Source organism: Seriola lalandi, unplaced genomic scaffold, assembly GCF_002814215.2.
Source record: "Seriola lalandi dorsalis isolate HSWRI2012SDOR001 ecotype SW California unplaced genomic scaffold, Sedor1 jcf7180002054216, whole genome shotgun sequence".
NCBI classification, from domain to species: domain Eukaryota; kingdom Metazoa; phylum Chordata; class Actinopteri; order Carangiformes; family Carangidae; genus Seriola; species Seriola lalandi.
This window is the reverse complement of record NW_019524769.1, coordinates 448,740-475,592: the sequence shown is the minus strand read 5'-3', so window position 1 is coordinate 475,592 and position 26,853 is coordinate 448,740. Positions and strand designations below refer to the sequence as shown.

The 26,853-nt window shown below is 37.9% G+C and overlaps 1 protein-coding gene across 1 annotated transcript in view; it reads right to left on the bottom strand.

Moving 5' to 3' along the window:
• Nucleotides 1-5,941: 5,941 nt before the first annotated feature.
• The window catches only part of pcxb (pyruvate carboxylase b), a 284,512-nt gene continuing 263,600 nt past the window's right edge, over nucleotides 5,942-26,853 (bottom strand). The window contains exons 23-27 of the mRNA XM_023404085.2: nucleotides 25,487-25,661; nucleotides 24,526-24,599; nucleotides 10,127-10,267; nucleotides 9,734-9,835; nucleotides 5,942-9,119 (exon numbers count right to left, since the gene is read on the bottom strand). Coding sequence (XP_023259853.1) covers nucleotides 8,970-9,119; nucleotides 9,734-9,835; nucleotides 10,127-10,267; nucleotides 24,526-24,599; nucleotides 25,487-25,661 — 642 coding nt within the window. The 3' untranslated portion in view covers nucleotides 5,942-8,969. The remainder of the gene's footprint in view (nucleotides 9,120-9,733; nucleotides 9,836-10,126; nucleotides 10,268-24,525; nucleotides 24,600-25,486; nucleotides 25,662-26,853) is intronic.

Sequence of the window (26,853 nt, the reverse complement as noted above, 5' to 3'; positions counted from 1 at the left end):
ATGACGTTTTTATGACCTTTTTGCCTTAATATACTATGTTGTTTTTTTGCCATACTATACTATGTTGTTTTTCTGCCATTTTTTGCCATACTATACTATGACGTTTTTTGGCATTTTCATGCCATACTATTCTATGACGTTTTTTGGCATTTTTATGACTTACTATACTATGATGTTTTTTGGCATTATCATGACTTACTATACTCTGTCGTCAATGCCTCAGCATAGTATTATGTTTTTATGACATTTTATGCCATATTATACTATGACGTCTTTTAAAATTTTCATGCCATACTACACTATGACGTTTTTTGTCATTTTTATGACTTATTATACTATGTTGTTTGATTCCTTGCCATACTATGACGTTGTTATGACCTTTTATGCCTTAATATACTATGTTGTTTTTTCAACATTTTTTTTTTTTCTAAAAGTATATCTTTTGGGGCTTTTTATGCCTTTGTTGGACAGTATAGTGGAGAGAGACAGGAAACGGGGAGGCAGAGAGAGGGGGAATGACATGCAGCGAAAGGCCGTCCGATGCGGGATTAGAACCGGGGCCAACTGCAGCGAGGACTGTAGCCTCTACACATGGGGCGCCTGCTTAGACCACTACGCCACACGACGCCCCTTTTCGACATTTTTCGCCATACTATACAATGACGTTTTTTGGCGTTTTTATGACTTACTATACTATGATGTTTTTTTAGCATTTTTATGACTTACTATACTATGATGTTTTTTGGCATCATCATGACTTACTATACTCTGTTGTCAATGCCTCAGCATAGTATTATGTTTTTATGACATTTTATGCCATATTATACTATGACGTTTTTTAAAATTTTCATGCCATACTATACTATGACGTTTTTTGGCATTTTTATGACTTACTATACTCTGTTGTCAATGCTTTAGCATAGTATTATGTTTTTATGACTTTTTATGCCATACTATACTATGACGGTTTTTGGTATTTTTATGACTTACTATACTGTCACGTTTTTTGTCATTTTTATGACTTATTATACTATGTTGTTTGATTCCTTGCCATACTATGACATTGTTATGACCTTTTATGCCTTAATATACTACGTTGTTTTTATGCCATTTTTTGCCATACTATACTATGACGTTTTTTGGCATTTTTATGACTTACTATACTATGACGTTTTTTGGCATTTTCATGCCATACTATTCTATGACATTTTTTTGGCATTTTTATCACTTATTATACTATGTTGTTTGATTCCTTGCCATAGTATGACGTTGTTATGACCTTTTATGCCTTAGTATACTATGTTGTTTTTTTGGTATTTTTTGCTATACTATACTATGACGTTTTTTGGCATTTTTATGAATTATTATACTATGTAGTTTGATTCCTTGCCATACTATGACATTGTTATGACCTTTTATGCCTTAATATACTACGTTGTTTTTTTGCCATTTTTTGCCATACTATACTATGACGTTTTTTGCCATTTTTATGACTTACTATACTATGATGTTTTTTGGCATTATCATGACTTACTATACTCTGTCGTCAATGCCTCAGCATAGTATTATGTTTTTATGACTTTTTATGCCATACTATACTATGACGTTTTTTGGCATATTTTTGCCATACTATACTATGACGTTTTTTGGCATTTTTATGAATTATTATACTATGTAGTTTGATTCCTTGCCATACTATGACATTGTTATGACCTTTTATGCCTTAATATACTACGTTGTTTTATTGCCATTTTTTGCCATACTATACTATGATGTTTTTTGCCATTTTTATTACTTACTATACTATGACGTTTTTTGGCATTTTCATGCCATACTATTCTATGACGTTTTTTTGGCATTTTTATGACTTATTGTACTATGTTGTTTGATTCCTTGCCATACTATGACGTTGTTATGACCTTTTATGCCTTAATAAACTATGTTGTTTTTTTGCGATTTTTTGCCATACTATACTATGACGTTTTTTTGGCATTTTTATGACTTACTATACTATGATGTTTTTTAGCATTTTTATGACTTACTATACTATGATGTTTTTTGGCATCATCATGACTTACTATACTCTGTCGTCAATGCGTCAGCATTGTATTATGTTTTTATGACATTTTATGCAATATTATACTATGACGTTTTTTAACATTTTAATGCCATACTATACTATGACGTTTTTTGGCATTTTTATGAATTATTATACTATTTTGTTTGATTCCTTGTCATACTATGACATTGTTATGACCTTTTATGCCTTAATATACTACGTCTTTTTTTTGCCCTTTTTTGCCATACTATACTATGACGTTTTTTGGCATTTTTATGAATTATTATACTATGTACTTTGATTCCTTGCCATACTATGACATTGTTATGACCTTTTATGCCTTAATATACTACGTTGTATTTTTTTGCCATACTATACTATGACGTTTTTTGGCATTTTTATGAATTATTATACTATGTACTTTGATTCCTTGCCATACTATGACATTGTTATGACCTTTTATGCCTTAATATACTACGTTGTATTTTTTGCCATACAATACGATGACGTTTTTTGGCATTTTTATGACTTACTATACTATGACGTTTTTTGGCATTATCATGACTTACTATACTCTGTCGTCAATGCTTTAGCATAGTATTATGTTTTTATGACTCTTTATGCCATACTATACTATGACAGTTTTTGGTATTTTTATGACTTACTGTACTATGACGTTTTTTGCCATTTTTATGACTTATTATACTATGTTGTTTGATTCCTTGCCATACTATGACGTTGTTATGACCTTTTTTGCCTTAATATACTATGCTGTTTTTTGCCATACTATACTATGACGTTTTTTGGCATTTTTATGACTTACTATACTATGATGTTTTTTGGCATCATCATGACTTACTATACTCTGTCGTCAATGCTTTAGCATAGTATTATGTTTTTATGACTTTTTATGCCATACTATACTATGACAGTTTTTGGTATTTTTATGACTTACTGTACTATGACGTTTTTTGGCATTTTTATGACTTATTATACTATGTTGTTTGATTCCTTGCCATACTATGACGTTGTTATGACCTTTTATGCCTTAATATACTATGTCGTTTTTTTGCCATTTTTTGCCATACTATACTATGACGTTTTTTGGCATTTTTATGACTTACTATACTATGACGTTTTTTGGAATTTTTATGACTTACTATACTCTGTTGTCAATGCTTTAGCATAGTATTATGTTTTTATGACTTTTTATGCCATACTATACTATGACGGTTTTTGACATTTTTTGCCATACTATACTATGACGTTTTTTGTAATTTTTATGACTTATTATACTATGTAGTTTGATTCCTTGCCATACTATGACGTTGTTATGACCTTTTTTGCCTTAATATACTACGTTGTTTTTTTGCCATTTTTTGCCATACTATACTATGACGTTCTTTGGCATTTTTATGACTTACTATACTATGACGTTTTTTGGCATTTTCATGCCATACTATTCTATGACTTATTATACTATGTTTTTTGATTCCTTGCCATACTATGACGTTGTTATGACCTTTTATGCCTTAATATGCTATGTGTTTTTTTTGCGATTTTTTGCCATACTATACTATGACGTTTTTTGGCATTTTTATGACTTACTATACTCTGTCGTCAATGCCTCAGCATAGTATTATGTTTTTATGACTTTTTATGCCATACTATACTATGAAGTTTTTTGGCATTTTCATGACTTACTATACTCTGTTGTCAATGCCTTAGCATAGTATTATTATTACTATTTTGCTTGCATTTAAATAATCTCTAAAGCCAGATATTCTCATTGCGATTCACAGCTTCTCTTTTGCTCCTGTGACAGTCAATTAAATATACAATGAGTGCTCTGTTAACATGAACTTGGGCTAAAGGAATTTTGCATGGACATTTTTCATTTTATGGAACAAATGATCAATGATAATTGATTGATACCTTTGGGTTCTAGACTATTGGTTGAGCAGTTTAAAACACATTTCATGGCGATAGACAGTTTTTGTCATTACAAACATTTTTATAGTTAATCAATATATCAACAGGTTAATAAAAAATAGAAATAATTGTTAGTTGCTGTCGTCATTGTAAGATTTTGAATGTATTCAACCTGTTTAAGGATTCACAATTTGTGAAAAATGTTGAATTAAACAAAACAGTTGGTTTAAAATGAAAACTCCACAGGGTGCCTTTAACAAAAGTAGGCTCCATCATTACGCTGCTAAACTCTCAATTTTCTTCAACACAGTGTGATTACTGATGCCCACAGTGGACCAAACAGGGAATACAGCTTTAAGAGAGTTTAGCCTCATTTTGGAAGTCTCTGTTACTTAAAGAATTTGGGAAGTGTCACTTACTTTGAAGTTTTGTCCCACACATAAAAAATGGAATTAAATATTCATAACGATCCAATTTCCTCTCAATGACTTTGCATCACCATTGCCATGGGAACAGACTAATCTGTTATTGTAGATTAGTAGGCCTCCCATTAATGCGATCATTATCACTGCATAAATATTCAATTGAAACACAAATTATTGCTTTGACCACAAGGATACCACCAGAGACCTCATTAAGTGAGAATTTAGGACTCTTTTGTTGTTGTTGTAAATGTGTCTAATGCCTAACCATCGATAGTCTGCATGTCGCACACAGTGTGATAGCATGTTAAAGCCACAGGAACCCGTTGGTACATGTGTGCTTGAATTAAAGATTATTTTATATAGATGTTTGATTGTGGAATTAGATTGTCAGAGCAGGGAACGTTTGTTGTCTTCATGGGAATAGATTGACTTTCAGTATTCTGATTAAAAGGACATAAACTGAAGAAAACTTCAGGTGGGTGATTTGTGAAATAGTTCTCATCAAAGTTTTTCTCTGCACTTGGACAAAATATATTCTGTTTTATCAAAATGATGAATTTAGTCACAGATGTCCGAATACTTCGTTTCTGGTGATATCAGCGAACCAATCGGGGTCATCACAGGCGGACTGTTTTTTCTTCCAGTCCTCTATTCACATATGCTAATTAAATTTTGTTATTAATCAAAGCTGTCACTCAAGTCAGTTGACAAGTGGGTCATAACATCCATCGTGTTACAAGATTGCCCCTGTGATTTAATCTGGAGACAATTAAGTATCAGGCTACCCTTTCATCCTGGAGCCATAGCAACACTTCCAGTTAACCCAGTTTACAAAGTGGTGACAAGCCAGTCATGCATGGCGTTGTGGTGCATTAATATCAGCGATACTCAAGCTTCCCCCAGTCCATATGCAAGCTTAATCAATCTCCTCAGCAATCACACACCTAACAGTGGAGGTGGCAGCTGATCAATATACTTGATTGATTTACTGTGGTTAATCAGTCCTCAATCAGATCTATAGAACCTGTTTAAGAGACAGCAGGGTGTCAGTGTAGATCCACATCCAGGAATTAACTTGTTTGGAAAGCACCAATCAGAGAACTGAATTCTGATGAGCACGGAGTGTGGGCTGAGAGAGCAGAATGAGCATGCTTGTGTAAAATAACCCAAAGACAGTGGCTCCAACAATCCACTATATCCCTGTCACATTATGGTAATAAATGTGAGAAAATTGCACAGGCTAAATTACTTGCATTGATCAGAAGGATTTTGGCTTGCGAGAGAAGTCTTTTCAACTTGAAAATGTATTCTTGAAATCTAATTACTAGTTGGACACATTATTCTGAAAGAGCGATGATTCGACAGCTTGATATGTGATGTGGGACTTAAGCTTTCAGATAAAATATACATTTTCGGTTGATTTATGGTGACAATATTTGTTCTTAAAAAACATCATCCAACACTGGCCTTTACCTGAGTCTTCATGCCTGCTGTGAAAATATGCATTACACACCAACACAAGAAGTTCAGTTACAGTTAACTTTATTTGTAAGTACAGATAGAACAAGAACAATTATCGCTTTTATTTTTTTCCCTTTTTGTGGGCTCCAGCTCATAGTCGCTCTGAGGAACATACTAAGACCCTCAACAAGTAAATGTCGATTTCAAACTAGGATTATGTAGAAATGACAAAAAATTCCACAGACATTTTGAATCTGCAGGCGGTCACGCCTGCTAAACTGAAAGAGTAAATAAACAGTTTGGTTGGTTTCATAAAAACACACAAATGAAAGCAATAGAAATGTCACAGACCCTATTTTCATGCTCTGCGACAGTTCACCTCAAGATCGCATGAGCTCAAGAATAGGTCAACTTTATATCCCCCTGTCTGAAACAAATAACATTTTCCAGCTGTGTGTACTTTTTCTGATTCATTCTTTTTCCCCAGACATTGAACAGTAGTATATTGCAATTGCTGGCTAAGACAGAGAAACACAGCGATACAGTTTACATAATTGCATGAGTTGAGGCCAACATTTTACATGTGCAAATTTACACTGTGGTGGGAAAGGAGAGGAAAAGCAGAGTGAGAAGAGCTAAAAAGGAGAGGAGGAGGGACCATTATATTCTTGTGCAACAGCTTGTCAAAAACACTCATCCATACATTCCCACCACTTTATCTCCGTCTCTTACAGATTGATACAGCCAGGAGGTACAGTGAAGCATTGCGGTGGGTTGGGAGAGTGAGGAGACGTATCAGTGTTCTAATTAAGTATGGCAGCGCTGCTCAGTATTGAGGCATAGTTCAAAAGGGGACTCATTCTCAGAGGTAATGGTGCAAAAATTCTGGAAACAATCCAGTCGAATACAAAGTGATTCAAGTTCAATTTTGTGTGCTTTCAATCGATGTGCTCTGTCCAAGGTGCACAGAGGCTTTGGAGAGTAAGCTCTTGTCTTTTCTGGCTCGCTGTCCCAAACACACCCCGCTCCACTGTATTACAAAGAGATAGTGACAATTCCTTTTATACTGTATTTGATATGTGATCACTGTCTACTTTCACTAGTCAGGGTAGGTGCACATTCAGTTCGGTATAGATCACTTTCAGATGTAAGACCCTCGGACAGTTAAGAGGCCTGCAGCTGACATTAGTGGAGTTAGAACAAAGTCTAATTTCAGTATTTAACACCATCATCTGACAGCTGAGTAGAGCCACTGCTGCATTGCTATTAAATGTTTTGGATAGTGTTACTATGGAGACGTAGCCACACCAACGTGCAGTGTTAGCATGAATACTTTGCATCGTGTGTGTGTATGAATATTTAATTTCTTTCACAATGTTTCAGCTCTGAAGGTGCAACATCACGGGGACTGGTTGACTTTGTCTTAAAATTGGTTTGAACCAATACACACAGACATTTAGACTCATTTATGCAAACACACTCACATGCATTAGAAATATAAAGCTGAGTGCTGCTACTGGGAGTCTCTTATTAGTCCGGCTAATTTCACATCATTTGACAGAATTAATTCATAAATTAATCAGCAGAGCCTCAGAAAATAACACCACACGCCTCCATTACACCACCATGTAATCCCATTTACACCTAGCATTAAAATCCCCATGCAGACAGAAGACCATTCACCATAATCTCTGCCTGGTTCTGAAAAGACAGGGTGAAACTGCTGCCCAGACAACTTTTCCAACATCGCACTATTAAACCAGACACTTAAAAAGGGCTTAAAAGCCACCTTAAGACTCTGTGACTTAATACGTCTCAATTGATACAGCAGATAGAGCTCAGCTGGTTAGGTTGGGGCACCCTACTGCTGTCTTAGGTTCGTGAAAGTCACATTTACACCAGGGTACGTCAAAATCACATCTCTAATCCTGTTTGGGTGATTCCAATGCGGCCCACAGCTTCATATTAACAATGTTACGACAACTTGCCTCTGCTTGGGGATTTTAAGACAGGTACGAGTGGGGAAACATGTTCAACAGCAGCACGGATCTTTAAAAAATAAAACCGTCTACTATTACTGATACAGTAACAGAATAAATTTTTCACTTTGGTGCAATATTTCTGGCATATTTATCTGTGTCCATGTCAACCTAAAATGGTGCCACTTGTTTTGTGGTGCTCTTATTGTGAAAATATTTTTATCAAATAAAACAGGTTAGTCAAAACATTGTTTGTTTTTTTTAAATATACCCCCTGTACTTTTTCTTTTACAAAGATCAGTTTGTTTAAATTTTTTACATACAAAAAGAAAAGTGAGTCTAATTGCAACCAGTGATTACACATTCCCAGAATGCACAGTGACTCATGTAAGAGACTGATAATGTGTTGCAAAGGCAAACATGCTAAAAACGAAAATAATGTTCCCATATGAAAAAATGATTTGGTAATACATCCTCAAGTCTGTCTTCCCTCTGAACCCCGCTGATTACAAAGACAAAATCGTTTCACCCACTCAGCTTTAATATATTAGGCAACATCAACAGCTTAGAAATGGAAATTGTGGAAAGTAGATGTTATGGCCCTGTTAGTGTTACACATGGTTAGCTCATTATAGAATATCACATTTAAGACTAGCATTTAAGTGGAATGCATAACAATTCAAATATACTGGATGTTATTCTAAAATGTTTTTTTTCCACAAGTTGACAGGACATTAGAAGATGTACTGTTGTTTGATCTAATCACCACATCTAGGGAATTACATGCAGACTGAGTAGTGGTACAATTCAGTAAGGAATTTCCATTAGGATTGTCATATCATCTGCTCTTTGCACCCATCAGGTCTGTATATATGTTATGCTTCATTTTGTGTCCCCAGTGTAACTGAACAGACTATGTACAAATTGGGGCCACAATATCCTACAGTACTACCACAGAAGAGATCTATGTCTTTAAAGGATTCCTGTTATTCCTTATCCTCCTCCTTTAAAAAAAAAAAAAAAAAAAAAAAAAAAAAATCATGTTCCTTCACCTTTCACAATTTACTAAATCAGATTGTCTAACTTCCCCCTCCCTCCTTCTGCCCTCTCACTCTACTCCTCGATTTCCAGTATCAGGTCATCTCCCTCCAGGGAGGCGTCGGCCGTGACATGGACAGCCTTAATGGTCCCGGCCAACGGGGAGTTGACCACGGTCTCCATCTTCATGGCAGAGAGGACACACAGCGGCTGACCCTTCTCCACCTTCATGATAATAAAGATAATTCACAGAGCATTAAAAACACGAGTCAAATGTACAGACCACTGAACAAGCGCTGTAGCTGAGGGTTAACAAGAAAAGTACAGTCAAAGAGTTTAACCACAAGAAGATTTTATTTATATTCCTCAAAGCAAAGAATCAGAAAAGTAGCATTTTTATCAGCACTGAAACGTTTTGAAACAATACCCAGCAGCACACTTCCACTGCACTGGTGTAGAGGCAGAAATCTCAAGTGGACAGGGCTGGGGGGCGTCTGAAAAATTGTTTTGGTAAGGCTGACAAATGACATTTTTCTTGATACTTTATTTTCAGGAATAAACACATCAATAATTAAAAACCCTTTTAGTTAATTTAGCAAAGGAAGCCAATCTTTCCAAATGCTAGATACAAGAACCTTTAAAATACAGTAAAAAATGATTTCAATCAGGAACTAGATAATTAGATAAAACTAAAACTATCTGCAGGGCTAGCTACTACTAGAATTAAGTGTCAATTTGTTTTTGTTTTTTTTAAGCGAACTGACCCTTTAACCAAAGGTAATCAAATCTGATGAAAACTGAAATGTTGAGGGTAAAGAAGGAGTTGACAATAAACTGACCTTGGACCCGACTTCCACTTTGACCTCCAGGACTTTTCCAGGCATGGGTGCTCCCACCTGACCCTTGATGGACTTCTGAGCCTTGGGATGGAACTTCATTTCCTGGGTGGAGGGAAAAGAGATTTCATGCATCCATCTGTCCAGATGATCATCCATACATGCCTCCCATTTATTCACTCATCCACACAATGACCCATCAATATAGTTGTTCAACCACCCATTCAAACATTTTTCCCTGATGAGCCTCCATCTTCCCTCACAGCGATTTGTAAAATTCACAAATGATTTTTTAGATTTAGGTTTAACATAGAAAATGAGAACCTTTCCATCCCCTCAGTCCCTCTAGCCATCTATATATTGACCTGCACTGACATCTATCCCTCCTCTGCATACCTTCATGGCCAAGGTGTCTTTAACGAGCACAGATCTCAGCTGTCCGTTCAGCTCGAAGAAGACCTCTCTCTGACCGGCCTTGTTCAGGTCGCCCAGTGCCAGCGCCTTGATGTGGAGGATCTTCCCTCTCTCCAGCTCCACCTGAGATAAAACAAAGCCAGAGATTGGGGGAGGAAAGGAGAGACATGAGATTATCTGAGAAAATGTAAATTAATACACATGCTCAGCCAAAGCAATAAAAACAGACTGCACAGCCTGATGAAATTAAAGAGTGAAGTTAGTGGGGTGAGACAAGCAGCATGTTTCCTTCTAGTCTTATTTCTTTTCAGCCTCCCATTGTGTTGCAATATCTCCCAGCATGCACTTTGTTGGGAGGGTATGGAAACAAAGAGCAGTTGCCAATCCATGAGAATCTCATTGAGCCTCACTTCATTTAAATGGCTTAATACATTAATCAAATAAACTACTATTGTATGCTGAGAGAGTTTTGTAATTTACACTGATGAGTAATTTTTCTTCTTTGAATTTCACTTCATTAAATCAGTGACTCCCTGTCAGCTTTCATTAGCCGCCCATTTGTGTTTAACTCAATTGTACAGGAACAGTCATGTTTTGAATGGGAAAGGATGAAGCTCCTCAACAGTCTTTTTTCACAGGAATCATTTTGCCTTGTCATAGCAGGGAAGTCACAGATCTGACTAATAACATTATAGATGGCTCTGTTCTATTCAAGAGTCCCAGTCAAACATGACAGTGTAACAGGGAGGCATTCACAGTATCAGGACCCTGAAACTGAAGCAGCTAAATCGAATTCAGTCATAATTTCTTTTATTATTTACACTTGTTCCTCTTCTCTCGTCATATGTCCTGTATTATTCATGAAACATTAAGTAATTTAATTAATATATGAATCAACTATAATCTTGATACCTGATTGAGGTAGCTCAGTTCATTTGGGCCAGACCAAACTGTCACTTATTTTTTAATGCGGCTTTACCAGATGACATGGATTTGGACAAAACCTCAGCTTTTCACATTCTGATGTATCTGAGAAATGAGCTTGTAGCAATATACAACACCACTTATAGTGGTATAGTTGCTCATGACATCACTTTTCACTGTTTGAGTGTATTTGAACTGTGCCAAGCGGGTGAGGTGTTAAGCCAGCAGTTTTAGTAATTTATCCAGTAAATATACAAACATGAGCCTAAGATATTTTAAGATATGACTTGGGGTTCTGGAGTCCAGCTAAATAGATTCTGAGAATGGATTCTGGAAACTTGGTAGTTGCAGCCCTGGTAAGATGGTAAGATGGTACCATCTTAGATAGATGATAGATAGATAGGTAGATGGTAAGATTAATCTTATTTATAGAATCTGTAGAGAAAAGAGATACAAATACAGAAGTTATATACTGTTTGTAAAAACACTACGGTAAGGTGTAGACACTTTGCAGTTTCACTTGTTACCTCAGGGTAGCAAAAATAAACAGGACATGAATGGGTGTACACTGTATCTCTATCTGTGTGTTTGCAGACACACCAATACTGACATCAAAGAGGGGGAGAAGTGGTGTAGACAGAATGACAATCTGAGAGACAGACAGGAGAGTTTAAGAGAGAAGCGATGGCAGATTTGAGGATATAAAAACATTTTCCTAGCCTTTAAACTTTACCTGCCACCTGTAACAGTGTTATTTCAAAACAAAGACATTACTCTCCCTCTCTGTATCAACACCAGACAGCTCTTTCCTTCTCACATCACTTCTGGTCACTGTTGTGTTGTCTTGCTAGTCTTTCCCTCGACACAGGCCACTGTACTTCTTCATTTATCTCACACCTCTGCTCAAATCTCGTCTCATCGGTCGGAAACTAATTTTTTTTCCGTCTTTCCATTTGTCCAACTTCCTCTCTCTGGCTTTCAATCTCTCTCAATATCAGTTCTCCCATGTGTCACAGTTTTCCATTTCGTATTGTTATTTTGCCACCTATTTCTGGGGCCACTCTGTCTCTCATGCCATTATTAATTCCCCTCATCTGGCTCTTTCAGCTTCTCTTTTTTTCAGTTGTCTTCCCTTTTCTGTGTCTATCCACCCCTCTTCCTCGACGCTTCCCCTGTCATCCTTTTTGTTTTTCACATTGACATCTCAGCTGAGTCTCCATTGATATTCCAAACTAAGTCTCTGCACAAAGACAAAAATACACGCTGCTGCAGGTGTGTATTGATCTCAATTTCATTCTGCCTCTCTCTTTTTCTGGGTGCTCTGACTCTTCATCTATTTCCCTTTCTGAGTATCTGGTAACAAAACCTTTCTTTGCATGTCTGTGCTTTCTCTCTGGCACTAATCTTCATCTCTCCACCTTCCTTTACACTGAACCTCTCTCCAACCTGTGCTGTTTTTAATGGGGATCTTGGCAGCTCTTTGCAAAAAACAAAACTGCCTTCCCTTTCCCAACTGTGTGGCTTCTACTCTACATCTCCTCACAACTGCTCCCATGAAAAATACAGTACATGTCTCTTTGAAGAGTTGCACAAAATGTATGAATCTTTTGAAGATGATTTTGTCAAAGATGTAACCGTGTGCATGTACGCCAGTTTTAAACAGAGCTACAAAGATGACTTCAATGCACTGTCGATATCTAAAACATCAGACATGCATGAAGACTTTCACTTGTAAAAATGAAAATGACAAGCTCACATACTGGCAGGTTACTCCTACCTGTTACACATGGATGTTAGTGGTCACACTAATTCTCTCTACACTAAACCTCCTCTGTGGTTGGCTTCAATAAACTGCTTTCATGTGTAACCTAGTACCAGGTAAAATGCCAGGCTTCATTAAATTTGTGTTCAATGGAAGCTCACAAATATTTCATCTTTCTTTTTTCTAGCATGTAGAAACACAGAAAACATCCAGTCATTTAGCTAAATAGAAAAGCTGTATCAAGATAAAACGATGTAAAAGGTAAAAATAAATTCTCTACTTTCTACAACTGGCCTCTGCCACTAATGACACACTACGAGTGCATGTTAACTCAGAGACCCAAGCTGTGTCCCAATTCCATAATACCACTCCTAATTTTATACAGCATGTACTATATACTAGTTCTTACTCTATAGTAGTATTGTTAGTTAGTGTATAAATAGAAATGCGCTGCAATACATCTTTAAAACTACACATATGGAATAGCACGGTCAATTCAACTAAACAGAGAAAGTTAAATGTTTTTCCAAAGATGTACTTTTTTCTATACTTTCTTTGTTTTCCACCATCTGCAATCATTGTAATATTTCCAGCTGTGGGTACTTCCTCCATTCCCTTTGTTTATTGCATTGTGACACAAAACAGCACCAACAATACACTTACTTAATACTGACTTTTTTGAGGTTACTTAATTGTTCCACTTTTCCAGTGTGAGCACACTACACACAGTGGCAAGAAAAATATGTGAATCCTTTGGAGTTTGATTATAAAATGTGATTTGATCATCTAAGCCACATGTATTGACAAATGCAATGAGCTTGAGCTGATAGCACACACTTCATTTTAATCTTTTGTGTCTATTGAACACACCAATTTAACATTGGATAAAATAAGTGAACCCTTGGATTTAATAACTGGTCAAACCTCCCTTTACACAATATTCAGGAAGAATTATGGTCCACTCCTCTTTATATACTATAGTCTCAAAATGTCTGGTGTGAACAGCCCTCAAGGTCATTTTACAGCATCTCTGTTGGATTAAGGTCTGGGCTCTGACTGGAGAAGGTGGGTTTCTTTGTTTGAAGTCATTCTGTCGTAGCTTTACTTTGATGTTTAGGGTCATTGAGATGCTGCATCACCCATCTTCTACTGAGGAGACAGCCACCCTGACATTATCCTGTTAGATACCTTGATAGACTTGGGAATTTATTTGGCAAACTTCAGACATGCAGTGATTTTTTTTTTTTTTGGAGAGCAGTGGCTTTTTCAATGGTGCCAGCTCTTAACCAGCTTCAATAATTACTTTGAACCTTTAGTTTAGCCACAGAACTAGGGCTCTATTTATAGACAGTTTGACTGTGGACTTGTGAATATTGAAACTGTTTCAAATTAGCAATTCTGGATCCCAAGTCTTCTGAGGTCTGTTTTTTAAGGCACGGGTTAAATCAGAGGATACTTCTTGTGATTAGGGAGCCCAAAATGTTTGAGTGGTTATTTTATAAGTTAAAGTAGCTGTAATACATGTAGCGTACATACTGGCCTGGCATCAGTCACAAGCCATTAAGGAAGTTCATTATAAGGACATGCAGAGTTACGGACTCACAATTGACACTTTGCGACTCTTTCCACCATCAAACTATCAGATTGATAGGAAACAGAGACAAAGGACCCCTCTTTCACAAACAGACCATGCTGTTAGCATGGCCGAACGACACAGAACCAGACCAAAGATCAAAGGGTCAGCTCCAGAGGATCAACCAATGGACACCAGATAACTGGAGAAGTGATATTTGATTGTTTCTTGTATAGGACAAGTAACAACAAAAAGGACTGATTAACACTAAGGTGTGAATCCTGGCCTGTCTGTGCCATGCATGAACACACACACACACGCACACACACACCAACCTCTCTTCTTCTGTCCCCCTCTAGATAAGAGTCATAAACTACAACCCACATTCCAATCCTGGGTAGTGACCAGCAGAACACTCTTCACAGACACAGATCAAAGGATGAATGTAAAATTAAATATCTAACTGTTCTCTAACTCATGAGATGTTCCTAATAGTTTAATCCCAAACTTCTATCCCATAGAATGTTTGAAATGTAACATGTAGATTTTAAGACAAGGTCCTTCATGTGACCATACTGTCAGCATCCTTCACACAAGGTAACACAATACATGACCTCCAGAATGTGCATATTATTATTATTACAGTCGAAGAACTGCTGTGTAATCCATATCTATAGATTATTAGCTTTGGGAAATGTTTATATTGTTGTTTGATCAATTAACCACTTGTATCATAATTAATTCCAGGTTTGAAGGACGTAATATGAAATCAACACTCCTATTACTCCTCTCTGCCATTATTAGTGCAAGTAGTTTTATGTTATTCCATTTAATGTTTTGTGGTCATGGTGGAAGAAGGATGTGCGAGTTTATAAGTAAACTCTAGATTTAAATTATTCTAAAAGTTCAGTGGAAAATTACTCTCTTCTCCAAGTGGAAACACAGGAGAAGATGGGTGACGCCCATGAAACATGCGCCAGCCCCCAGGGGATAAAACAGTCGTGAACAATTCACACATAGCATATTTTCTAAGCCTATGGCCTATTTTTCTAAGCCTATTGCCTATTTCTAAGCCTATTGCCTATTTTCTAAGCCTATCCTAAGCCTGTTCAGAAGCCAAAACCAGGCCTAAGCCTAAATCAGGACGACAAGAAGATGCGAGAAGCGAGAAACGATGCAGAAACTAGAAGCTGAGAACTTTGCTCAAAGCTCAGAGTCCCGGCTCAAAGCCCGGCTCTGTAGCCATGTAAACTCTTAGCTCTAAGCTGCTCGCCACAAACTCATGGCTCTAAGTCATTTTTGCACTTTTCGCGTCTTTTATTTTTCTTTGCCACAAGCTACAAGTAACATGATTTTTATCTACATGCGCGATCTTTTATTTTTATAAGCCAAGTCAAGACCAACTGAACCAAAGCAACAGAAGTGCCTCAGAGTAATTTTGTAACTTTAAATCATCATCAAGTTTTCCTTTTTGAAGATTTTGACAACTTTAGAGTCATCTGGTCAACGCCAGTCTCCTCTAAAGTTATCCAACCAAAGTGAAGAGCATTAGAGTTCATTTCGCATTAACCCACAAGAGACACCAGCAGATAACATCTGCACGACCGCCTGCAGAGAAGCCGAGCAGAAATCAAGAGTTCCCGAGACAGAAAGTCTCCTGGCAAACTCCACCAGAGCTGAACCGCTGAGACACCGGCAGAATCCGTCATCGTGATAACGGGACACGGCTTCCAGGAGAATCCACCTAGATCCCGCGTCTCCAGGGTTACCACGGCAACCACAGCCACCTGGGTTCCAGCCGAGGGTCTCCAGCTACAGCGCAACTCACAGTAGGCCGGTCTTAACACTCTGCTCATGACTGGGTTGATGCCGAAATATAGCAATATTTAATTATCAAACATAATTCGTAGATGTAGTATCATTAGCTGTATAGCCATAGTGTATAGCCATAACATATTCTCTCCCACCATTGCCAACTCATCACACTGCTCATTTCTTATTATTTTCATCTTTATGATTATTACACCTTGCATTTACCCTGTACATAGTAGTTTAGTTAAATAAACTCCTTTATTTACACCCAGTTGTTGTCCTGTTGTATTCTTTTGACGTAGAGACTGGAGATCCATTGAATCGAGAAGTCATGGCTTCCGATATGAGATTGATACATTTGGCAATGAAGTAATTCATTGTTGTCCTCCTAGAGGACTGGTGCCCCATTTCAACGAGAGTAAATCCTTAAATATGGCTTAACGCTACATACACACACATCCAATCTGGTTTCATTGACTGGACTCCAGATTTGATTATTCCTGACTCCAGTTAGCTTTTGTAAATGCCATTAGGATGGAGGTTCACATACTTTTTCCAACCTACACTGTGTGAATGATGTTTTCAGTATGGACAAGAGCAGCACAATGATTTGGGTGTTATTAGTTAAAATAGATTTTTGTTTATGTGTTTCATGGTAACTTCGATGATTTAATATATTTTATTTCACTTACTTTTTCTTGCCACTGTTTTTAATAAGCTCAGAATTAGTATGTAGCATGAGACTGACTGAAAATGGTGTCTGGAATATTCCAAGCTTGTGTCACAGCAAAGTTGTGGAAACTATACGACTCTTGTTTAAAAATGTATCCACAAAACATCAAGTCTCAGTGAAGACAGGATTTTGAACTTAAGTGCTCTACATCTAGTCAGTGCAAACAGTTCATCACTGGGTGGGTCATTAAAAATTTGTCCCTTAACATGCTCAGACAAACAATATAAATTGAGAAATCAATAAAAGTCCATCATACCGAACCCTGACCACCCAGTCTCCTCCTGATTTGGTTTCTTATAACCATACTTGTGATAGCATCTCTAATGCATTATTTATTTTCCCTATCGCAATGATATATCTGCTGTGTTATTGTCTATACAGCCCTCACATGCGTGTCGTGTTTATTTAGGCAGTACCATAAAGCACGGAGCCTTTTCTGTCAAATTCATCTGCTTATCTACTTGGATCCACAGCATCTCTGACTGAGACAAGTTTCACATTATGCTATCTTTGATATAACTTTATTAATGCCTTGTGTGGCCTGTGACAGAGTAATGAGATTGTGTTGGTGTCTGTACACATTAGCACTGATGGGGTGTGTATGACTGGGTCCGTGTTTGTGAAAATCTGTTTATATTTCCATCAAACATGATTAATACCATCCTGAGTCATCAGCACATGCCAGATAGGTCAATGTGTTTTTCCTCCTGTTTGTGTGGGTGGATGACAGTAATGAACAGAGCTGTCACCCATGTGTAGGTGTATATTTGTGTATATAAATGCACTCTAAATAGATACAATTTCACTAAGTGGTCACTTGGTCTTTAAAAAGCTATTTCACCGACATGTGCCTAAGTGGGTTGCATCTGCTAAAGTTTGTCAGAAACTAGCTGAATCAACAATGAAGTATAACTGAATTTTTACAGAACAAGACATTATATTACATAACATTATATACTACAAAACGTTGTAGTGCTTATGTCCTCCCACCACAATCAGAATACAAAGAGGAATCTTCAAGGCTCGCTGTTCACTCTTTGGCTGATAAGGCTCTTGTATTGGATTTGCAACAGGCTTGAAATGAAGAGCAAAACAATACCAAATGATTACTGTGAACGCCTTTATATCTACTTCCCACAACATCAACAACTCAGGGCTTTAGGTCTAGCTCAGTGCTCAAAAAGATTTGGTGCTCAAATCTGTTTTGATCAAGATTTCCGCTGTGTGCTTCACATACTAGCTGCCAAGAGCTCAAAAACAGCTTTTGTTCCAAATATACAGTTAATAATGTGGTTGTGTAAGTACTGCAAGACTCATCTATAACGGACAGTTGCTGTCTTTTGCGGCTGTTACTGGATTTATCACAAACGCCAACTATGGTTCACAATGACAAGCTTAAAGGCTTTTTCTACTTTATTCTCTGAAGATCAACCATTTCATATTTCAGATAATTTAATAGAACAACCAAATGTAACTCTAAGGTTCTATGTTCTCTGACTACTTTCGCTTAGTGTATTTGTCCTGTACAAAACCCTGTTAACCTAAACTATATTTTCTGTTTGTCTATCACTTTTTACAGGTGCAGGAAGGGAAAGTGGGGCTTGGGCCAAGCTGTGTTCAGCGATATAGGAGAACCGCTGACTCTGGTTGGGAATATTGTCGGGCTGTAGAAAAATACCAGGGAACTCCTGAACCTGGCCAGCATGTCCTCTAATGAGGAGGCAGAGTTTGAAGACTCGAGGGAAGCCTCACTCATATGTCTGGCAGAGGTCATGAGGTAGTTAAAAAGCTCCTCAGGTGTGGATGAGATTTGCCCTGAGGTTCTGAAGCCTCTGGACATACTTGGGCTGTCTTGGTTGACACAGCTCTTCAATGCTATATGCTATATGGGGAGTGTAGACTCACACTAGTGAAGGACTAGTGTGTGCAAGCTGGAGTGAGTAATGCTACCTTGAGTATAAAAACATTCCTAATTTGAAAACTCACCAAATTGCTTTGACTGCTCAGTGCTATTTCCTCTCCTCAGGGCTCCTCATTGGCCTGACTATTGCAGTCAGCACTGAAAAAGTTGCCATGCATGAGCAGAAAAAGAAATGTGCCTCTCATGAGCACCTAACAATTACCATTTCTGATATTAATCTCAAAAGGTTGCAGCAGCAGCCATTCACAACAGTCAGCCTTCCTCTGACATATATAACACTCACACCAAACCGTCATCGGTAATACATGCACACACCTCATGTCTCAAAAAGTCAACTCAGGTGCATGTGTACAATCTAATGCAGGCCAGAGATCTAGTTGTTTATTACACTGACTGAACATGACCGAGTCTGAAATATTCCTGAGTGTGTGTCACAGCAAAGTGGTGGAAACTACAGGTCTCTTGCTCAAACATGTATCTACGAAAACATCAAATCACAGTGTAGACATGATATCCGATGACTTGAGCGCTCCACATCTACTTGTCAGTGCATACAGCGAAGTCCAATGGTCATCTCCATTATACAAATCTCCTTATATTCATACAAAGAACCATACAAAGAAGTAATTCCTACTATATAGTAATGTACACTGAGTGGCCCTTTTATTAGGAATAAGTGTACAATTTGATGCAGCCCAGTGCAACAGCCCTGCCATAACGTCTACATTTATGACACATAATATGTTTAGGTTTTGCTGACACTGATAATAAGATTGTAGTTGTTGCTTGTTATTGTTGGTGTTGTACTGGACTACATCATGTTGAAGTGTTTCTAATTTTAATGCAGTCCAGCACAACACCAACAATAACTATGATCTCAGTGCTACAACATTACTAATTAACTCTCTATGGCACATCATATTGTACAGGTGTACCTGGCCACTGAGTGTAAATCAGTGCTTTGATTTTAAGTAAATACCATTATATGCAATACTCTTGAATTACACAAGCCACAATAAGATAAATGAATCTACATTATAATGGAGCGGCACATATAACCTGAGCCTATTTTCATGAGCAGCACTAGTAAAAATGAATTGGATTAGAAAATGACAACAGCGAGATCAGTCGTTTCTAACACAGGAGATTCATTCAGCCCTTGAGGAATTTTTCACACATCAAAAGAAAGAAAACAACTAACAGTCACTTGATCTTGCATTCGACAGGTCACTTTTTTGACATGTTTTCATTCCATCTCTCGTCTGGTACCGCTTAATCAGACCTGATCTGGGGGGAGTACCCATCGTCATGACAACAGGGGGAAGTTTGCTTCTGTGGTGATGACTGACTGATGTTGAGCACAAATCCGAGTGCCTCAAAGTCCTAAAAATGACTACAGTCGGAGATTCGATAAACAGCAGCAGAGCAAGGTAAAAAGTGATAGTAGAAAAAACAACAGTTCTGCAGCTTAGGTGTTCTGTTGATTATTTAGTCCTTTTTGTTGGTGTATATGATTTGGACTCCAAATAAAGAACATTTAAATTCAAGCCAACCAATTAGTATGTTGCAGCAAATTGAAAGAAATGCCACTGTACTCACTAAACTGTGGCTTCAAACTAAATTAAAGCATCAAAAAACTGCTGTAGCTGCAGAGAGTCTTTATCAAAATATTTTAAGGATTTATTCTAATCAGTGATTAATGATCCGACTGTGGGGCTTGTGCCAGATCTCTAACTTGCTGCACCAAATGATACACACCCTGGGGTGATTGACAAGAAAGGAGAGTGGAGCGACTGCCCATGTTTCGGGTCAGTATTAGATCAGCACAATCAATGTGGCCCCTGATTCTTTGATAATAATACCGCAGCAGAGGATTCGCGCTCCCCATGTCCCTCATAATACCAAAATCAATTAACACAAGCCTGAGACCATTTTGCTGCAGTGAAATGAAGCAGTAATTAAGCATGGTTGCCTTTGGTTGCTCTGAATCACTGTCATTCAAATCTGTGTGCGTGTGTGTTACTTGTAATTAGAGAATCATGACAAAATAATGAAATTTAAAAAAATGATGTAGAAGGATCAGATGGTTCATAATGAAAGATGGGTGTTAGGGTTTTACTGGGATTATAACTAATGCTGATAGAAAGATGAGTATGAATGAGTCTAGACAAGGAGCTATAACTGCAAAATGTGACCGTCAAGTGGATTTTAACACTTCAGAAAAAGTTCTGTTAAAGATAAAGGTTCTTGTATTTTTGTTTAAAAACGTTCCTACTGTCAAGGAGACATAAACTGAGGGGTAGTGTCACTTCACTATGAACACTGAAGGGTTTGTCCTGAAAACAGTTTCAGGTACTTGATGTACTACACATTCAATGACCACAATACTTTGAAAGGGGGGGAAATCAATTTCATTGTGATGTATTTAGAATTTAAGCACATTTCCCAAAGAGAAAGTGACAAGAGTTTATTATTCAAATGCAATTTGAAATTAAATTCACGCAGTTTACAGAGAAATACTTGTACTAACTGCAGATGAATACAATAGGTAGTTTGCTAGTTGGCTAGTCGCCCTGGAAGTAGGTTCCTATTAGCAACTCTGAAGTCTGGGACATGTTTATCTGGAAAGCTTTAAGAGGCTTGTGCTGCTAGACCTGAGATACATTGTTTTGCAAGAGTCACATTTTCTGTGTCTTTACTACAGAAAACAGCAAGTGTAAAATTAGCACAACTCATTTTCTTTTCAGCTATGCTATAGTCCTTATATGGGACAGTGATGGAGAACAAGAGGATCTGGATAAGGTGGGACCAGGCCATGGACAGCAAAATCACATGGGTAAATCTCTGACGGACAGAACCACAGCACACCAAGTTGCTGACCCTGGTGGCGTATGATGTCCCTTCCTTCAAATCTTTTCAGCTGGGGCATGGTGGACTCCCCAAAATGCCCACTGTTGCACCTGGTGCTACAATCAGGCGCTAAAACCCATTGTGGAGGCTATCGGCATTGGAATCAGCAGCTGGAGATGAGCACGCTCCTCAACACAGAGGATCCCTTTTGTGAAAAAAAGGTGAGCAGACAGGCAGGACCTAAGAAACCATTAGGAGGCCTGGCAACTGCAAAAGACTGACAGTTATCTGTAGACCGAGAGTATCACTCATAGCACATTGTCACAACTACCCTGAGGTTAGACATCCTCCTGGTCTCAGAGTTCAAAACACCATCTTTCTGGAACTGACGGAGCTGTGGGAGGGTCACATGGTGGAAGCGCATGAGAGCAACAGGGCCAGATAAAAAGAACTGGTCATCAGCTGCCAGAAGAAGGACTGGGGGCCAAGATACATGTCCATGGAGACTAGATGCAGAGGATTTGTGGGGTAATCACATTACAAAGCCTTCTTTGTGTAACCAGAATGGCAAGAAGCAGAGCATCAAGAACATCACCAAGGCAGCAAGAATGCCATCAAGATGGCTCTGGATTGGGAGAGGACAGCCATGGCTAGATGTAAAGGCTACCTGATGACAAACTGGGTCTGATGTTGAAAGACCTGAAACACCCGAGGATCCCAGGATACATCAATGATGTGTTCAGGTGCATCTAAGGGCGTATTTTATGAACTATCCTCAGCCAGGTCCAAATGCAATGACACAGTCAAGGAACTTCAATTCATAATGTACAATGCAGAATATCAGCACCATTACCTTACACTTAACCTGCACACGGTTGACATGGTTAATATTTGTAGTTTGAGATTTTACATTCATAGCTTAAACAACAAAATCATCATTAGCTTCCTTCTACAAAACCACTGCCTTCAACATTACTCATCAAGACCAAAATCCTGCAACACACCTCATCTCACCTGCAGTACACAGGGCAGGGGGTCCAACCATGAACATTACTGCCTGTTTCTCAAAAAATAATACACAAAGTCACAGGTAGTGTCCCAGTGGGTAAATGTGCCGAGGAAATAAAAAAAAGTGTCATCTGTACAATGTGCAGTACAGTGTCACCACTCTAACATCAGACTACTACTCATAACTGCACTGCTTATCTCACACAAACCTATGTGAAACAACACATCTTACTATCCATGTGTTCCCTCTGTGCAGTATCAATGGTTTTGTATGTTGTAGTGTCTGAGTTTGGTCAAATTTAATGGAATTCTATTTATATTCTTTAATCTAATGTCAATCAATTTCTTTCCTACACAACCTCATGTTTGTTATTGTTAAGAGAATCCTCCCTATGACCTACAGGAATAGTTAGAAAAGGGTAGATTTTGCAATAGCATTTATAAAAAAAATGTAAAGTTTTAGATATTGTACCAAAAAACACGTCTTTACATGATGACACATCGAGTGACAGACTCCTCTAACATCTCCTTCAGTAGGAAAGTAAATTTCTTTCTGATCTCAAGTCTGATTCTGACATCTGTTGCAAAGATTACTGTCAGTAGTTTCAGCAATCTCTTTGGAATTCACTCTTCAATCTGGACTTTAACAATCACATTAGTTTCAATTTTGCTCACCACAGTGGTTACTCCTGTCATTCACTTGAAACTTTCTGCTTACAGTGCACTTCCTGGATAAAAACAGCATTTCAGCGTATGTCTCATGTTCTGACAAAGACTTTCAATCAGCTCAGCGGACATCTTGAAAATTTTTGCTGACTGTACAGTGTGGTACAAAAGTCTGAGAACACTTTTGGACCTTACTGTATATTCATGTATGTTAAAACCAATTTCCAGCCTGCTGATTCTGCTAATGTTACAGTTTGACAGGAAAAAGTTTCCTATTAAAATGTCAATATTCTCCTGGAACGTGTCAGTTTCACATTTTGTGGCTTTGCTCTACCAAGTGACAGCCAATTATCCCATCTTCTCACCAAGAGATTGTTGCATTCCTGTGCCACACTAATTTGTTTGCATGCAAAGCCAATTCAACTCATTTGTTTTATTGCTTCAATGGACTGCATGTTCAGACGCCTCCCTGCTGGAGAATAAACATAACAAATAAATAATCAAACAGAGGGAACATGCTTTAGAAAATCGGTAACAGTTGTATTTTGGTCTGAGATACTGGCCCTCAGTGCTTTTCACTGGCCCTCTCTCAAACATCATATGACAAAATGAATCTGTTATTTCTGTGCAGGAAGGCCAATCTGATGGCCCGGGGGGATCAGAAATGCTGTTTGTTGTTCCCTTGATAAAGTGTTAATATCTCTATCCTCTCCACTGTGTTATCAGCACTTCACTGTGCCTCTGCACCAAACTGCATCAAACCTCAGCCATCTGCAGTGATAGAAAAATCATGCTGATAATGTCTGTTCTTTGTGGAACTGCTATTACATCAGAATTGATTAAAATGCTAACTTGATTAGAGAAAAAATTATTAATATTATTGAATGTATTATTTCAGTATTAGTGAGAATTATTTAACAATCACACATCTTTAAATTCTGGATAAATGTAATATGTACTATTGCTGTTATTTTTACATTTTACATTATTCCTATTTTCTATTTTCTGATCCTCATTAGCATGTCTTTCTCAGCTTTAAGAGTGATCTATGTTAAATCTTCAGCAAATATATAAAACAATAAAATAAAAGGGGTGAGCTTAATATTTTTATCTCTGGTATTAAATTGTGTACCTCAAACTCCTCTGCGATCTTGGGTCCATCCAGGAACAGCCTGGTGCTGAGACAGTCCACAGGGCCAAAGTTAGCTGAAAAAACACAGAGATGTGGCCTCAATATCAAAGCAAGTTTTTAGTTATTTTGATATTAATCTTTATTTACGACAATGTAGAAAAACCAAAAGTGTCTACTACATGTATATCTTAATGATTTCTAATGTTTGATATCAAAATTGTATTTAGGATCAGGAGTGCTAAGTCTTAAGCGGAAGTGGTGAAGAAACTGAGAAAAACAAAGAAGCTGTAAACTAATTACAACCACCAGTGCTCACAGTTTTTCACTCCTCAAAGCAACAGTAAACTGCATTAATCCAGGCAGCTGAATGATACTGTAGCTAATCTGAAGTCTGACTCCTTGAGAAGACATCTTCTTAAACTTCCAGCATCAGTCTACTCCTGCCTCCTGCACATGCTGCTGCTGACTGAGTGTACTTCAGACTCACACCTGCTTACAAATACAGTAAGTTGGTATGCTGATTTCTCCCTCTAACACCAGTCCTTGCTGTTCTGGTGTCTTATTTTTGTGTTATGTAAAATCACCACCTGAATGAAAGGCGCGTGATTGGTTCTGCACCGTTCTGCAAAATCTGAAGCATGTGATTGGTTTCCTATGAGTAAGACCCATGCACTTCCAAATACAACAATTAAAAACATCTATCAAATGGCTGAACTTTGTTATGAGTGTTACTGATTTAATGTTGGCTCATGCTAATTTCAAGCCCCAGTAATAATATAAATGAGAATGTGTGTGTGTGTTAGAAACCAAATGTCATGATCCCACACTTGTTCAATATAAAAGATCCAATTTGATAAAATGCACATTTCATTAATTAAACTTTCAAACAAAACAATAAGTTGATTCCTATTCTTAAACCATTATGATGATCTATACACAAACATCCAATCTGCCCACTCACAGGTAAATTCCTTAAATTCCTGGAACACCTTCGGGTACATGGCTGCTGACATCACATCCTCAGGGGTGATCTCATCACTATGTGCAGTTCGGAGCCCCTCCTCCAGGGCCTTGAAGTCCATAGGTGGCAGAGAGGCACCGGGACGACCCTCAATACGGGGGAGAGACTTCAGCACCTGGGATAGGATGTTACAAGAGGACAAAAGGAAGGAAGATAGAAGGGGAGGAAACGAGAGGTGAAGAGGATAAGGGCATAAAAAAGAAGAGAGAAGGGGAAACAAACAATTTGCCAAGGTGTTATTCAAAGTCATATAGTCTTTCTGAATGTTTTTCCATTCATAGCATTCCCATGGGAGTCTGAAGCATGTGGGATGTACAAAGTGCTGGTAAAACCTTCACATCAAACTTCACAACTATACGTCTGGATAAAAGCTGCAACCTGTCAAAGCATTAAAGTGACACAGAGACTTTGGGTGGGAGGAGGAAGAAGATACGGATAACATGGGAAGCTGTTTTGAGGAATAGAGAAAGAGAGAGAGATGCTTGAATCGGAGAGAATATAAAACTTATTAATGCAAGTTATTTTTAAATTTGCATAAAAGTGGGACCACTGTTGTGTCAAGATCTGCAGTGATTTCCACTTTTGTTCCCTCCATCTCTCCCACTCACTCTCAATTCATCTTTTTCTCTCCAGTAAAGTACCATCAGCCCATCAAATGACTGCAGTGGTGCCGCATGTGACACATCATCCTCGCACTTTCTTGTAAGTAGCAAAGGAGAAAGAGAACAAAAAAGAAAGACAGAGAAAAGGGTAATTGTGGAAAGTGGAGACTAACGATATGACATTTTTCTTCCCACACAGTTGTTGGTATCTAACAAAACTTGCAGAGACAAATCGATCTGAGGCTACTAATAATGTCTGGTGAAGAGATTATGGCAAGACACAGGCATCTCGCCTAAAGGCCACTGTTTTGTTTTTATTTTCACTGAGTTCATCTGCTCATGATGACACACAGTCTACCCAGGCTCAGAGCAAGGGAAGCAAAGTTGCTGGAATCTCCATACAATTAGCCTATTTATTCTGCGTCAGTGCTTCAACACATTTTTCTTGGAAAATGAACAAACAGAATAAGCCAATAGCAAAGCTTCGAGTGCTACCTCTTTGTATGTGGGTCTTTTTTTTATCTTAGCTTCAATCAGGATAAAATAATCATCGCCTAAATAGCATGCCTAAACATGTTAAGTACTATATTGGTAATCTTTAGGTGTCTTTTCTCTCATTACACTTGAGGCATAGTGCTGTGTGTATCAAATTAAACAGTTGATCAGTTCTCCTGTGTGCATACATACTGTGCATACTATTACTAT